This window comes from Corvus brachyrhynchos, unplaced genomic scaffold (assembly GCF_000691975.1).
Source record: "Corvus brachyrhynchos isolate BGI_N302 unplaced genomic scaffold, ASM69197v1 scaffold115, whole genome shotgun sequence".
NCBI lineage: Eukaryota > Metazoa > Chordata > Aves > Passeriformes > Corvidae > Corvus > Corvus brachyrhynchos.
The window spans coordinates 14,542,113-14,558,349 of record NW_008239553.1 but is presented as its reverse complement, the minus strand read 5'-3'; the positions used below and the strand labels follow the sequence as shown (position 1 = coordinate 14,558,349).

The 16,237-nt window shown below is 33.5% G+C and overlaps 1 protein-coding gene across 18 annotated transcripts in view; it reads left to right on the top strand.

The window, feature by feature from the left end:
• The window catches only part of RYR3 (ryanodine receptor 3), a 204,435-nt gene that overhangs the window by 165,539 nt on the left and 22,659 nt on the right, over positions 1-16,237 (top strand). For 9 of the 18 annotated variants that reach the window (XM_017741942.1, XM_017741945.1, XM_017741940.1 and 6 more), the window contains 16 exons: positions 164-276; positions 3,040-3,139; positions 5,911-6,020; positions 6,803-6,854; positions 7,525-7,575; positions 7,877-7,976; positions 8,197-8,276; positions 8,630-8,706; positions 10,351-10,424; positions 10,666-10,683; positions 11,177-11,257; positions 11,658-11,746; positions 12,130-12,258; positions 12,587-12,691; positions 13,662-13,743; positions 14,059-15,380. In XM_017741942.1, coding sequence (XP_017597431.1) covers positions 164-276; positions 3,040-3,139; positions 5,911-6,020; positions 6,803-6,854; positions 7,525-7,575; positions 7,877-7,976; positions 8,197-8,276; positions 8,630-8,706; positions 10,351-10,424; positions 10,666-10,683; positions 11,177-11,257; positions 11,658-11,746; positions 12,130-12,258; positions 12,587-12,691; positions 13,662-13,743; positions 14,059-15,380 — 2,583 coding nt within the window. Of the gene's footprint in view, positions 1-163; positions 277-3,039; positions 3,140-4,195; positions 4,293-5,910; positions 6,021-6,802; positions 6,855-7,524; positions 7,576-7,876; positions 7,977-8,196; positions 8,277-8,629; positions 8,707-10,350; positions 10,425-10,665; positions 10,684-11,176; positions 11,258-11,657; positions 11,747-12,129; positions 12,259-12,586; positions 12,692-13,661; positions 13,744-14,058; positions 15,381-16,237 lie in introns of all 18 variants that reach the window. The other 9 variants (XM_017741947.1, XM_017741946.1, XM_017741943.1 and 6 more) reach the window with 3 other exon arrangements.

Sequence of the window (16,237 nt, the reverse complement as noted above, 5' to 3'; positions counted from 1 at the left end):
TATTAGTTAAAAATAAAGCCCCAAAAGAACATTTTTTTCAGATGATGCAGAGCATTGGTAATACTTTCTTCTTTGCTAACGAGCTAACCACTAGCTAAAAAGAAAATTTTGGATGAAAGTTGAAAAGTTTCCATTGTATATACTAGAAGATATTTTCCCATAGGTTGAACAACCACTGAGATCAAAAAAAGCTGTTTGGCACAAACTCTTGTCAAAACAACGCAAAAGGGCAGTTGTTGCATGTTTCAGAATGGCACCGTTATATAACCTGCCAAGGTAAGTGGCTGAAAGGTTTATTTCTTCATAAATTTTGTTTGCATTGTTTACTGAGTGCAAATACTGCTTGTGTGTTTGACTACATGTTTGTTGGTTGTTAGGTGTATGTAATTTTAAGAGACAAGAATTGATTAGTCATCAGCCAATTCCTCACAGCAGCAAAATACTCATGTCATGACAAATAACCAGAGTGGGAAAACACCATAAGAATTACATGCTTCATTTTTGTCAGTTATTTGGTATAGTTCCTCAACTTACCTGTGAAAATCATTAAGATGTTGCTGTTTCTGTCCATTTTTTGTCTCTGATTGGTTGCTCTTTTTATTCTTCTGTGTTTTTATTCTTTTCTTTTCTTTTTTTTTTTTTTTTAATTTTGTATGGCTCTTCCTCTCCTCTTGCATGAACACTTCATGCTCTGTAGCTTGTCTGGACCAATCTTAAGCAGCTACATCAGAATGTTATATGAATTAAAGTGACTATTGGGGCAGAGCAGTGCAGAATGATATTTTAGACTTGTATGTTGCTCTGCTTCTTATTCCAGTTGAATGTAGATACCACAAAGTCCAAGATAAAATGCATCCCGTGCCTGGATCCATCTACTGCTTTAAGCATAATATTAAGATCATATGGCACTGGAGTAACCTCCTTTACTCCGTTTCTTCTCAAAAAAATCTGAGTTTTATTCAGGTAAAGGTTAAGCACATCTTTAATTAGGTTTGCTTCTCACTTTCTGCAATTTTTCACTTTTTGTGTTTAATATTTTTATTCAAAGATTTTTGGCAAAGTATTTTACTGAAGAGTTGTGTTGGATTTTTAAATGCCTTTATTAAAGCTAATTTACACACTTGGTGTAAAGGTCTTTAGCTAAAGGTCTGTAGCTGTGCCACTAACATACTGGCGGAATATTACATTTGCACAGGACAAATAAAAAGCCAGTTATACTGTAAAAAGCACACAACCATCCTTTACAAAAATGAGTAGTTCTAGACTATAGTAACTTCTCCAAATCGTCATGCTACCACCAGGCCATCTTTAAAGAACCAGAGAGATGGAGAGGATTAAATACAACATAACAAACCAGGCAGTATTAACCCTTCCATCTTCAAGAGCTGTGTTTGGCAGAACAAGGAGTGGTATGAAGAGATACCACTTCAGTACAACCTTTTCATGAGCAAGTATTTTTTACAACCATACTCTGGCTTTATAAATTCTTAAAATGTTTAGAATAAATACATGAGCACCCAAATGTTAAAATGGCTCATCCTTTTTTTGCCTTACAAAGCGCCCCCTTTTCTTTTGTTTCATTTGAGGTTGATGGAACACTTGCCAAGAGGCAAAGTGGGTTATGAATCTTTAAATTTTTGAATTTTTTATTTGCAATAAAATATGGAATAATACCCATTTAAATGGAAAGTTTAAATTACCTGTAATTTTTTAGAAAAAATTTTTGTTTTAAAAACTTTTCTCAAACTTTTTCTTCTAAACTTTATGGTAGATTTTGTGGTGCATTCCTCATTTGAATATGAATATGAGGAAAATCTATCAAGCTATTTCATTTTGTAATTGCTAAAAATGAACTCTCATAAAACTATTTTTGCTAATTGATTGTGCTCTCTTCACTTCAAAATAGACAAGAGTGAAAACACAGTTTGAACTTAAAATCCTAAAATTGTGGAACAGTTTGGGTTGGAATGGTCCTTTAAACATCATCTAGTCCGACCCTGCTGCCATGAGCAAACTTCTAGGTGTATTGCTCAATTGATAGGTGCAAATCAAAGTTTTAATATTCAGTAGCTTATAGACACTTATTTTTTTCTAGATAAATCATAGGATTCTGGCAGGAAAATAAGGCAATCACACTATTATAACAACCTCCATCATCTAAATTGACAGTGTTGTTAAGACATGTCTGAACCCTAGGGAGATCATTTGAAGTGGGGTATGATTAATTCTAGGAGCTATTTAAATCTCTTTGATCCAGAGTTTAAAATGCAGCTCTCTATCTTGTCTATTTATTCATTTTAGTTGCAGCTTTGTATTGGGAGTGTTAGTTCTAACTTTGATGCTAGAATCAAGTAATTTAAAGGGCAGTAAACAAACATTATGGTAGTACCTTTTCATTTCTCCTAGAAAATATTAATATCTTCAGTAAATAATAACCTTGCTCGTTTGAAAATTTTCTGGATATTTAGGAGGCTTTCAGTATAGTTTAATTTTAATCTCAGATTGTAAGGTAATTTTTTGCTACACTCACTCTTATGTCTATCAGGTTTTAGGAATTTCAGTAATATATTTCCAAAATGGACATGTCTATTGATATGAAGATGTTTGTTAAATCACAGAAAAATTACTTTAACTTCTACTGTAAATATTCTAAGAACTCCTTTTGATGAAAAGTGCCTGTAGATGCAAAACAAATAGCTATATTTAAAAAATATTTTTATTTTTCAAAGAATTAAACATCAGTTAAGTTAGGAAGTACTAATTCTTCATGTTCTGTGTTAATTGAATATATGTGGCTTTGAAAAAGTGTCTTATGTGATAAGTGTTTTCTCTGAGATGTGTCTATTTATGTTTGATGTTTTAAGGAAATTAATTTGAAAAAAAGTTGTCATATTGTCTGTCATCTGTGTATGCACATAGATACAGCAAAGTTGTACGTGGCAATTTTGCAAACACGGTTTACGAATACATTCTTTCTGACTACTTTATTGAATTTAACTTGTGCCTTTCTTCAATGAAAACCTATATGCTTTTCTTCAGACACAAAATTAGCAATTTCTTCCTGAGCACCTTTCAACGTGTTTGGCTGGAAAAAGTACATGAAAAAACTCAGTATGACAGGCTTATACTCAAGTTAACGGTAATGTAACTTGTGGAGAGCCTCTTGCTTATGCGCCCACTTCTTCCTTCCCAGCCATGATTTGATATTATCATAAAAACATGAATTTGTACAATTTTCAGAGGGGATTCTGATTGGTCAGTTTTTGAAATTTGATAATAAAATGGCACTAGTGTCAGCAAGTGAGCCTAAAGGATTGACTCGATAGCTATTCCATTATAAGATACTGATTCATGTGCACAGTGTATTTAAAAGGTATTAAATGGTGTATATGCAGCCCATTTTTATAGCTTTTTTGATGGCACAGGATAAAAGTAAACAAAAAGGCTGCATGGAAGAGCCTTTCTAACCTCATGTAGTGCAGCTCAAAACAAAATTTTCCCCCAAAATAATGTAAAGATGGAATTTTTTCACCATTATTATGTAGTCGTATTGCTATGAGCTGTATTTTCTGTGGAAAGTTAAATTAATGAATGGTATACACTAGCAATTAGTATGCCGTAGAGTTTTCTAAAACTGGTCATTTTATAGAGCAGGTTTTGTATATTTCTAATGCAACTTCTTTGAGGACATGCTAATACTGCCCTGATTTGGAACTGAAATGCTGCAAGCTGAGGTTAGGCTTTCTGTGAAAGAGGCAACGATTGTCTGCAGATAATATGCTGGAAAGTACTTGATAATTATTTTGGTGTTGATGGCCAGTGCTGTTTTGATGTCCTAAATCTAGTAATTTAGATTTACACCTTGCAATGTAAATCCCACTCACTCAGTCTGTCCAAGTGTGTGTTTTTCTCATGCTTGCATTATCAGTCCTGCAGTCTCATGTATAATGCATTTTAGGCCTCTCTTAGCCTTCAAAATAAAAGTAATGTATCCATATGTTTATAAAAACGGTAAGAATGTTCAAAAGTACCTGCAGATTTGTCACTGAATGTTAGTTATGTTTTGCATTTTGTTTCACTGACCAATCAGAGGATCAGAATTGTACAAATATGTATCCTTACTAACCATTAACCATCTGAGCTGTTATACTCTGTTCCGTTACCCCTCTTGATCTCACTTTCACAACCCCCCCAGGCACCGTTCTATTAACCTCTTCCTCAATGGCTATCAGAACTTTTGGATAGAAACAGAGGAATATTCCTTTGAGGAGAAACTAGTTCAGGATTTGGCTGTAAGTACTGACATAATTGGGCATATATTTCAGTGCCCACTTCAGTGTGTATTCTATGTATCTATTATAAACTATATTTAATTTTTGTGTACTGTATGCATATCCATAAACTTATAAAATATTAATCATTATGCTTCAGAGCATAAGGTCATTTTCTGCTGTGGTCAAAAAGACATTTGTCCTGTGATGCACACTGAAGTGCATTAAGGTGATTTATGCCCCAGACGAGCTATGTGGTACTCATTCTTGGGAAGAGAAATGGATTAGATGAACAGTCGATAGAATGACTATTTTTGTTATTATGGTAATTCCTGTGTTTGTATATATTACTTACTGGGGTTTTTTAAAGCTTGACGCTATTGATCCTTTTCCCTTTTAATTTTTTTTTTTTTGATGCATAATATTTAATTTTAACATTTTCAGCTTTGATACAAATTAATTTTGCTGTTTTCCTTTTTGGTGCACCATAAGGAGAAGTAAATATATGCAACCATATTCAGCAAAAATGTAGTTTACCTGTGTACTTGATAAAAGTGATGGGTAAACTTCAGGATTTTGGTAATGAATGAATTCAGAATGCCTACTGCTCTTTCTCTTCCCTCTGTGTAATTAGCTTGTCTAAAATACCTCCAAGGAGCTTATCTCCACAGTATCTAAACACCATGAAAGTTAATATATAGCTTCAGGGATCACATGCAGATATATCAGGAAGCGCTTCAGTGTTAACAAAAACAATCCCGTTGTGCCTTTTTAAAGGCCCCTTACGCCTGATATTGTAGAGACATAGGATGGTTCGGGTTGGAAGGGACCATAGAGATCATCTAGTTCCAACCCCCTGCCATGGGTAGGGACATTCTTCACATGCTCTGGACAGTTATATGGTCAGTCTTTGTTTGACTTTGTTGCTTCTTGCTAAAGGAAAGAATGACACCATTAATTAAAGCAGTGACCATAATTCTTTCGTATTTCCTAGAGAAGTAAATTGAACTTCTGTAATTACAATTATTACTGTAATTACAGTAACTCTACAATAACTACAAACACTACAAAGGTGTGATAACACAAGTAAGATAGAGGCAATACCCTGATCTTTGGCCAGTTCTGACTATGTTATATTTTTAACTGCCAAAAAATGTTTGACGTTTAGAATAACGAGCATTCATTGAATCAAGGTTACTTAGAAATGATGTATGAAAATATTGTAGCAGACACTCAGTCTGAATAGGATGTATCTGATTATGTTATTAAAAATTACTCCAGTAATTCCAATACTAAATAATTGAGCTAGAATTTCCTTTCAATTCTGGTCAAGTGGAGATGCATAAGTTCAGTTGAATAAGGCTTCCCCAAGATTTTCCCTGTCTCATTCTCAATACCTTGCAAATGAGAAACTTGGAAAGTTAGAAAAAATATGAATAAAAATTATATATTCTAACCTCTTCTGAGTCATATATGCACTTAATATTGCAGGTTATGCTGTAAACTGCTGAATAAGATTAATACAGGCAGTCAATACAAACTGGACAGAAAAAAATTACTGACTCCCTTCGTAAGCTTAATTACTCAATTTTTTTCTTACTTATGAAGCTTAACTTTTATATTCTAAATCTTGAGACAGACATCTCCAAAAAAAGATGAAGAGGAAGAAGAAGAGACTGAGAAAAACCATCCTGATCCACTTCATCAGATTATCCTCTATTTTAGTCGCAGTGCTCTTATAGAAAGAAGGTAAAAGAGCTGTGTGGAAAAGCCCATTGAGTAAAAGCACACAGTAACTGAATTTTTAGTAACATTACTGAAGTGATTTAACACAAGTGTAATTCATTACTGTAAATGGTGAATACCTTTTTCCCTCTCAGTTTAATTAGAGTTTTCTTGTATTTAAACTCAGTATAACCTTTACATTGAGATAAATATTAACTATTTTTGACATTTTAAAAGCTTGGTAAATACCCAATGCAGAAATAATTGAGCATGACTTCTCATAGAATCACAAAGTCTACAGGAACTGCAGGTTTAATCAGGGTACCCTGCCCTGGTCTCTCCTGGTAATAGATCCATGTTCTTGGTTTTAGTATTCATTACATTTCACTCTGTACGTCAGAAAAGGTTTTGTTGATGTTTATCATGAATCTTGGTGCCAGTTTCTGTTTTGACTTTAGACTATTGATTAGAATGATTAGATTTTTATGAGTACTCCAGTGCTTCATATACTTTTTCTGTATGACTAATAAAATCTTGCCATCTGACAGTTATAATTATTCCAACTTATAGCTTCATATTAATTTTATGCACCTTCAACAGCCACAAATATACCTCTAAATTGTTTGAGTAAAAACTTTGAGACTTGGATTTAGATAAGAGAACTCATTTATGACACAATTTTCAAGTGTAATTGGTTTTCAAGTAGACTAATTTAATAAACTACCCTTTACTAAACAAGGTAGGCATATGACATCTTTATATTACTATATCATAAAATAATTTAAAATATTTTTTACTCTTCACAGCAAACTAGAACATGATCCTCTATATATTGCCTATTCTGCTATGATGGCAAAAGTAAGTATATAACTTCAAGTTCCATCCCTCACTGCACTTAGGTACTTCCCATTAATTTTAGATGCTTCTTAAATATTGTCTTTCTGTTTCTTACATGGACTGCCTGATACTAGTAATTTCTGTATTTTTAGTGAAGCAAATGCTGTTCAGAGTTACATGTACGTATAATGAGAAATTTCCTACATTAAAGGAATACTATAAAATTCCAGTTGGTGCAGTCCTGTTGCTTTCACTTGGCACTTTTTTTTTGTACATGATTAACTCATGGGCAGTTTTAACACATTAGTTATCTTTGTTCTTGGGTAATTATTTTTGAGTTAATATTTGAAGTCTGTCAAAGATAAGTCAGTTTTTGCAACATATTGATTACAGCTGACTCATGAGGAGAGATTGACTGTGAAGAGAAATATTATGGATGTAGAGATATGGCAGAAGACTATATAGCCTGCAATTCAGGGTGTGTATGTAGTTGGATGAATACCCTGAAATACTCATACATTAGGGAATATCAGTTTCTTCGTGTGGATGAGCACAAATATTTAAAATTACAGGGTTTTAAAATCTTTGTAATACCTTCAGTAATTGCTTGAAAAAAATTATTTGTCCATTTTTGTAGTATTATGTTTCTTAATAAGCAAGATCTTGTGATTTCTGTTTTTAACATAAAAAGAGCTGTCAGGAAGAAGAAGAGGGAGACGAAGAAAAAGAAAAGACATTTGAGGTGAGAGTTTAAATAACATTTCTTTCTCATCATCTAATGTGGAAGCATTTCAAATATGTCCACTAGAATAAATGCAAGAATAACACAACTATGTGTGTATGGGTATGTGTGTGTGTGTGTGTGTGGAGCTGGTTTACTAGGTTATTTGTATAAAAGATGAGGTGTTCTGAAGTTTTGGAGTCAAACAACCCATGGATTATGGAGGCAGATGGTCTTCAACAATTTCAGATTTCTCATCTTCCTATTTTTCCTGGATCCATTCCAATCGGTAGTTTGTTCTCATTTTTGTTCCCAAACCCAGGAGAAAGAAATGGAAAAACAGAGAACTCTCTATCAGCAAGCTCGCTTACATGATCGTGGAGCTGCTGAGATGGTCCTTCAGATGATTAGTGCAAGTAAAGGTAATGTTCTGAGGCATCTTTAAAGTATACATGATATGCATGCCATAGGTGTGCTATATTGTTATACCCATGATGTAGATACTATGCACAGCTTCTCTATGACAGATAACCAGGTAAAATAAATGTCAGTTACAACTGCACTAAGTAAAAGTTCCAGACTGCATTTCTGATTGAATAGTTCATAACTGCAAGTTCTAATGAGTGTATCCTTGTTTTACAGGTCATACAGGACCCATGGTTGTTGAAACACTAAAACTTGGTATTGCTATTCTAAATGGTGGAAATACCATAGTTCAACAGGTAATGCTTTTCTAACTACTGTGAGCCTTGCTTGCATAAATGAGGCAAGTAATTTTGAGAATTTCAGTGTCCTGTTGTATATGTTAGTGTACTTAATTTTAAGCTAAACACTGAAGAAATATCAGTGTATTTTTGGTGCAATAGTAACTATATTATTGCTTGCCAGTGATTTGCATTACAAGGAATTAATTCAGGAAGTTTTGAATTAATATAATTTCAGCATTATTAATTATAAGTGTAATTATTATTTTTACTATTTTGTTTTATAAATATTAATAATAAATTTTTAATTGTTATTTATTGTATATAACATCAATATTATATTTTTCCCTTCAAAAATATACAACGTTTAGAAAATGCTAGACTACCTGAAGGAGAAAAAGGATGCTGGATTTTTTCAGAGCCTCTCTGGCTTGATGCAGTCCTGCAGGTAAAACCATAAATTGCATTATTACAGGTTCAGTTTTATTCGTGTTGGTAGCTTATTGCTCAGTGCAGGTGGATGTGTTAGATTTAAATTACAGGAGTCACAGGTTGTAGAACTCTTGTGGGAAAGTTTTGTGAATCGCAGGAATAGTCTGTTAATATTTTTGAGTATTCTTCCAGAGGAGAAAATAAAGCAAAAGACTGCAAAAGGCTAAGAAGGCTTAGTTTGAAGAAGCAGAAAAGTAAAATGTAACCACTCCTTTAGTGATCCTATATCCCTCAAGGTTTTTTTCTGGTTGGTTCCAAGGATGCAGAAAAACCATCACTAAGGGAGAGACAGGCCAGTGGAGCTTTACTAAGCTTTCGCTTTCTGCACATTTGTGGTGAGGTGCATAATCTCTGTCTCTTTTGATCCTCTGCACGTGTATCAGGTTTGTTAGAGATAACATGAGACCAGTGAGACTTGGGTCCATTCCCTTTGATAAAACAGCTCAAATTAGTTAAGGTAAAGGACTCCTGCACAGAAGAAGGAAAATTGCTGGTATTTCTGATTACTCTTATGATAGACAACCTGCATTTCTCAACCTTTTAAAGAACCAGGTTCTGAAGGGTTCTGAAGGAGTAGACTGGGAATTAGAAGTGGAGCGGCTGTTGAATAGAGGATAAAATGTGGAAGGAATGGTGACCTGCATTGCAGATATGACTACTGAATAATTGCAGCCTAATTAAATAACATCTGCCTTGTAACTTTTTCATTTATGTAGAACAATTTAGCAGGCACTTGCTCAAACAGGCTGTACTGGGATATTATTACCAGTTGTGTATATGTATCATTCAGGACTTTGTTAAAAGAGGTATTGATAAAATTACTTGAACATGATAAGAGAATGAAAATGATGCTTTAATAAATGCTTTTGGTTTTAACGATGTCACTAGATTTAATATGTGACTGCACTGCTTTTTAACTGAACTAAAATTAGATAATGAATGATAGAATTATATTTGAATGGTTTGAATGAAAGTATTCTGAGTGGTGAGAAGAATCATGATTTGCTATTCCATGTGCTGAGGTATGTCAAGTTAGCACAATAAAATTCAGATATCAGTGTCTTTTGACCTTGGAAGGTATGGAACCTCTGATTACGTTTCTGTCTTCTGCATATCGAATCAGAAATTCCATAAATCTTCTGAATAACATAACTATGCATAATAGATACAGTAACAATATAATAGAAGTAATAGTGAAAACCTGGTGGAAAGCAGTGTGATTGGGAAAAAATTGCAGTAATGTCCTTTTGGAGGTAATTTTAAATCAACATAAAGAGTAATATTTCAGGCTCCTTTTCCACTCTCATTTGTACATGAAGCCATGAATGACATTATCAGGAGTGAAATTAGTTATATAAAGCCATATAAAGTAAGTTAGGTTACATACTCATTTCTTTTCAGAATTGGACACTGGACCCTTAGTTTCATCCAAAGCTCATTTATTTAATATGAGTATTAAATAAAATATGAGGCAATGCATGTCATACTGGGTCAAGAGTAGCTGTTGAAAGCCTCCAGAAATTTTGTAGAAGGAAATGATTTTCCATTGTATATTATAGTCCTTTTACCTGTTTCTGTTTGTTTTTTCTTCAAATATAAGTGTTCTTGACCTGAATGCGTTTGAGAGACAGAATAAAGCGGAAGGCCTGGGAATGGTTACTGAAGAAGGAACTCGTAAGTAGAATGAAATTGATTCCAGTAGTGCTTCAAACATTATTTGTGCTTCCTTCTTTAACAAGAACTGTTATTTACTGTGGCTCGAGGTTTCTGTTGTTAAACTTATTATAAGTAATTCTAGGCTTTGAGATCTGATTATGCTTTTTTTTACAATATCTTTAGCAATAATTTTTAAGAAAAATATTGTAACTTGCAATATTCTTATCTTGTATTCTTGTTATTTTTCTTTGATCCACAGTCATCGTTCGTGAGCGTGGTATGTTTGGGTTTACAGTTTTTGATACTATTGTTGCAAAAGTGTGTTGCAAATGCAGAGAGAAATCTCTCATTGCATCTTCTCAGATATCTTTAGGTTTAGCTTTATGGTCTGCAGCAGGTTGTGTGTTTAGCTTGAATAAAGAGTTTGATGCTTATTAAAGAAGTGTCACTCATATTTAAGGCATGATTTTAGTTATGACTAACAATTTACTTACTAGATATATATCCTGTTGCCTTTTTTTTTTTTTTTCAAATTAGTGTTGTTTTTTTAACCATGGATGCATTGGAGTGCTAAATAATTTGGCTCTGCTTTTTCTGTCTCAGTTTTTCTTTTTATTATTATCAGTCTCTTTCTTTTAAATTGCTTTAATGCTTTTAAATACTGTTTTTTTAATTAAAATTCCAGTTTAAAAGGTTACTGTAAGATTATGTGTTCTGCATAATTAATCATACCAATTGTCACATAATCATTGTATTTATATGTTTTAAAGGTGAAAAAGTCTTGCAGCATGATGAATTTACTCGAGATCTATTTAGATTTTTGCAACTGCTCTGTGAAGGGCATAACAATGGTAAGAGAACAGAATTAATTTTGTAGAAAACGTGTGGTGAGTCTGTTCCTAAACAGAGTGCAATAGAATCAATTCTGATTTTTTCCTCTAATGTATTTAGTTTTCTGAGGGAAAACTAGAATGATAACAATTTGAATTGCAGAGTTCGATTTGATTTTTTAAGTCTTAATTTAGTTTTGGTGTTTAGCACATTACTAGTAAAGCCTGTTCCAAGTCACCTGGATAACAATTCTTCAGTTATATTTACAGCGAGGTCTAAAGTAGTTCAATTTCCATCACATAAGCATCTGTATCCAAGAAGATACTTAAAAAGAAGGTATTCTCCATGAAAATAGAAAAATAATGTTGGGGCTTTTTTGGCTCTAGATACTAACCAAGCACAAATCACTTCTTATTTCAGACTTTCAAAATTACTTACGTACTCAGATGGGAAACACCACAACAGTGAATATTATCATTAGTACTGTGGACTATCTCTTGCGTCTTCAGGTGAGGAAAAAACAGATGAAAATGGAGTATAACATATTTGCCTTTCCTTCACTTCTGTAGATTCACATTTTATTGGAATCAAACGTGAAAATTCTCTCTAAAGGAATATCTAAAATAAAGAATCTTGGTTTATTAAGTATCTTTTTTCCTTTGAAAACAGATGATATATCAGAATTCTGTGTGAAACCAGATGTTTGATAATTAATTTCTTTGTTCACTTCTGAAGAGAGTGAAAAATATTATTGTAATGAGGAATAGATTGACACAGATATGCTAAATTTCATCTGAATTACTGATTCGACTTCTGGTGATACAAATGCAGGCAGTAAATACTGCATAGAGAATTCAAAACTAGAAAATGTAACATTGTTTTTTTTTCTTAGGAATCCATCAGTGACTTCTATTGGTACTATTCAGGAAAGGATGTCATTGATGAATCAGGACAACGTAACTTTTCTAAAGCTTTGGCTGTCACCAAACAAATATTCAATTCCCTTACAGAATATATCCAGGTAAACAGAATGTTTTTCTTGAGGTACTAACAGAGAAGTTCCATGCTCACACAGCATGATCATGTTATTTCGTGAATTTGTAAATACTTTGCACTTATTTTTTTTGATTTTACTAAAGTTACATGAAATCACTGGACTAGTGTAAAGTGAAAACTAAAACATGTGAACATCTATGTATTTAACAAGATACAATTTGGTATTTATGCACTAGATACTCAGAGGTCTTGGAAAACCTTCTCATGTATCTTCATGGCAGCCTGAAACTTCTTTCTGATTTGTTTTGGTTTATTTGACATAAATAAAAAATGTATTTTTCTTAATTTTTTAGGGCCCTTGCATAGGTAATCAACAGAGTCTGGCTCATAGCAGGCTGTGGGATGCAGTTGTTGGCTTTCTCCATGTGTTCGCCAATATGCAAATGAAACTTTCACAGGTATTTTCAACATTAATTGTCATGGTGCACTCACCTTTACTAAAATCAAACTTGATATTTACAGCTCAGTTATACCTTTCTGATAACGAATGTGGCAGTTTGGTCCCTTCCTCCCTGTTGCCAAAACTGGAGGATCTGTCAGAGCAGAAGCACCATTGAAAGCATGCATCCCATGCTAAAAATAAGCAGGCCAAGAGAAAAGAGGAGGAAGATCCAAAGAGGGAGGGAGTGTGACATTTGGTCCACTTATCCAGTTAATTAATCAAAGACACTGAGCAGGGGGGCACAGGCAGTGTTCATTTCACTGTACAGAGCACAGTGGAGTCCCCCTCCCCAGCGTCAGGGTTCTGCGTTCTTCTGTGACTTCTGCTTAATGTATCCACACACTCAAACTCTGCACTGAATGCAACAGTGCAGAGGGCAATTTCCTTTCTTACTCAGTGCCTCTGCTATCCTCTGATTTATAAGATTTCTTCCCACCCTGTAGAATTATACCAGAATTTTGAGAATATTATTTAGGGCCTTAATGTCAAACACAAATCCATATTAGACTTACCATGTTCTGTAATTAAATTAAGCGTTCTAGTCCTCTTTGAGTGGTAATTCATTATGCCATTAAATATTGCTGGTGTAGTGAAAAGGGATGGATTCTTTCTGAGACAGATACTTTCAGATCTGTGTAGCAACCATTTTTTTGTTGTTTCTGCTGTCCGTTACCTGCACTTTGGTACTCCTTAATGTTTTATTAAAGCTTATCTTTATGGTATTAATACCTCTGCTGTAGGAAGTTACATATTGTATTAAACTTCTGATAGTAATCATAATAAAATGACAATTAAATGTTGCTGAATAATGTGAACAAAATTCAGCTGATCATCTTTAATACCATTTTTCTTTAAATTTATTTAGTTTTCTAGATAAATACAAATGAAAAACAATATTACAGTCTCTTTTTTTCTTTTTTTTACAGGACTCTGCTCAGATTGAATTGCTTAAGGAGCTGCTAGATCTACTAAAGGATATGGTAGTGATGCTCTTGTCACTGCTTGAAGGTTGGACCCATTTTTCTTTATGGTCAGATATAATTATCTCACCTTCCCATTGTAAAGCACAATTATGTTAATCTTTCTAAACTGCTTTTTAATTGCCTTTATGTAATTTGGGGGAAAAAGACGTACTTCATATTTATTTAAGAATTATTCTGGAATATACATAGTTGTCAAATAGAGGGCTTCTAGAGAAAAGCATGTTGGAAGAAAAAATACTAATATTTAAGAACATTTTTGTTCTGTTTTCAGCACAAATATGAAATCTCTTTATTTAAAATGTAGCTGTCAAATAACTTCCTGTTATAACACACTACTTAGGTAACGTTGTAAATGGAACTATTGGAAAACAAATGGTGGACACGCTTGTAGAATCATCTAGCAATGTAGAAATGATTTTGAAGTTCTTTGACATGTTCCTGAAGTTAAAAGATCTGACTAATTCAGATGCTTTCAAAGAGTATGATCCAGATGGTAAAGGAATCATTTCCAAGAAAGAATTTCAGAAATCAATGGAGGCTCAAAAACAATACATACAGTCAGAGATTGAATTACTGCTGTCCTGTACAGAAGCTGATGAAAACGATATGTTCAATTATGTTGACTTTGTGGAAAGATTCCATGAACCAGCCAAGGACATTGGATTTAATGTAGTAGTATTGTTAACAAACCTTTCAGAGCACATGCCTAACGATCCACGCCTTCAGAGCTTACTTGAGCCTGCAGAAAGTGTTCTTAATTACTTTGAACCCTACCTTGGCCGTATTGAAATAATGGGTGGGGCCAAGAAAATAGAAAGAGTTTACTTTGAAATCAGTGAATCCAGTAGAACGCAGTGGGAGAAGCCACAGGTGAAGGAATCTAAAAGACAGTTCATATTTGATGTTGTAAACGAAGGTGGAGAGCAAGAAAAAATGGAGCTCTTTGTGAATTTCTGTGAAGACACAATTTTTGAAATGCAGTTAGCATCCCAGATTTCTGAAACAGATTCATCTGAGAGGCCTGAGGAGGAGGAAGAGGCAGAGCCTGCTTATGTAATGGATATTGGGGATGATGAGGAAGAAGAAAAGTCCCTGGAACCTGCTTCAGCTTTTGCAGTGGCCTGTGTTGCAGTGAAGAAGAATGTTGCCAACTTTTTTAAAATGGTCACTGTGAAGAACCTTAGGAAACAATACAGGAAAGTTAAAAAGATGACCATAAAAGAGATGGTGAAAGTATTTTTCTCCTTTTTCTGGATCCTATTTGTAGGGACATTCCAGTTGTTCTTTTCCATAGTGTGGGGGATATTCCAGATTCTTTGGAGCACTGTATTTGGGGGTGGCCTGGTTGAAGGAGCCAAAAACATAAAAGTTACTAAAATATTAGGGGATATGCCTGATCCAACACAGTTTGGAATCCATGATGATGTTATGGAAGCAGAAAAAGCTGAAGGTGCTGAGCATGGCATAAGAGCTGAACTTGGGGAGTTTGTGAAGAGTGAAAAGGGAGAAACTGACATAATTGCAGACATTTTTGGCATTCCTACAAAGAAAGAAGGATCAAAACATGGTCATGATGCTGGACTTGGAGATATTGCAGAAATCCTTGGTACTGAGATCCAGACACCTTTGGAAAACACAGTTCATAAGAAAAAAAGACTACAGGTAAATTAAAGAGATTTTGTATTTCTTTTAAGATATTATTCATAGCAATTATTATAATAATAAGAAACTAATGAAAGTTAATAACAGGTTTATTTGATATTTAACTGATTAATATGTATTATCAGTAAGTACTTTATAATGTCTATTCATTTAAAAACCAACAGAAAAGTTTTTCACAGAAAAATTCAGCCCAGTGTTTAGATTTCAGTGCAGTAAGTTGTTCTTACTGTTTATTTGGACTTTATTCAAAACATAAACTGCTAGCAAATTTCTAGTCACAGTTTTTGCTTTAAATGATTTATGGTCTTGTTTATTTTGCATACTCCATTTTTTCACAGTACACTTCAAGTACTTTTTCAACTTATTTTCTCCATAATGATGCCTTATCATTAATATCTCTCTTCTACATGGTTTACATGAAATACAGTATCCTTTTTTCCTATTATTTGAAATAAATTTGCCTGAATTTATTGTTAGTTTAATGTTTATCATATAATTATTCTTCACTTTTATTCTGGTTTATGAACAATATATTTTGTTCCACTCAGCTGGAGTAGAGAGTATTTTTCTGTGTAAAAATGGATTGAACTAAATATCAAATCCAAAATTTATTTATCATATTTGGAAGGCATTATGTTTCACTTTACACCTCAGGTGGGTTTCTACTTGTTATTCAAAAATATCTTTTCTCTTATTATAAATCCACCTCTTTATGATACACTTTCCAGATATTTTCAAGATAAATCTAAACTGCAACTTCTTAGTACATTATTTTCTATTAATTTGTATGTTTTTCCCCAGATTTTTGTTCTTGCCTAGACTGAAGTAAATTTTTGCATTTATTTTTCTTTTTCATG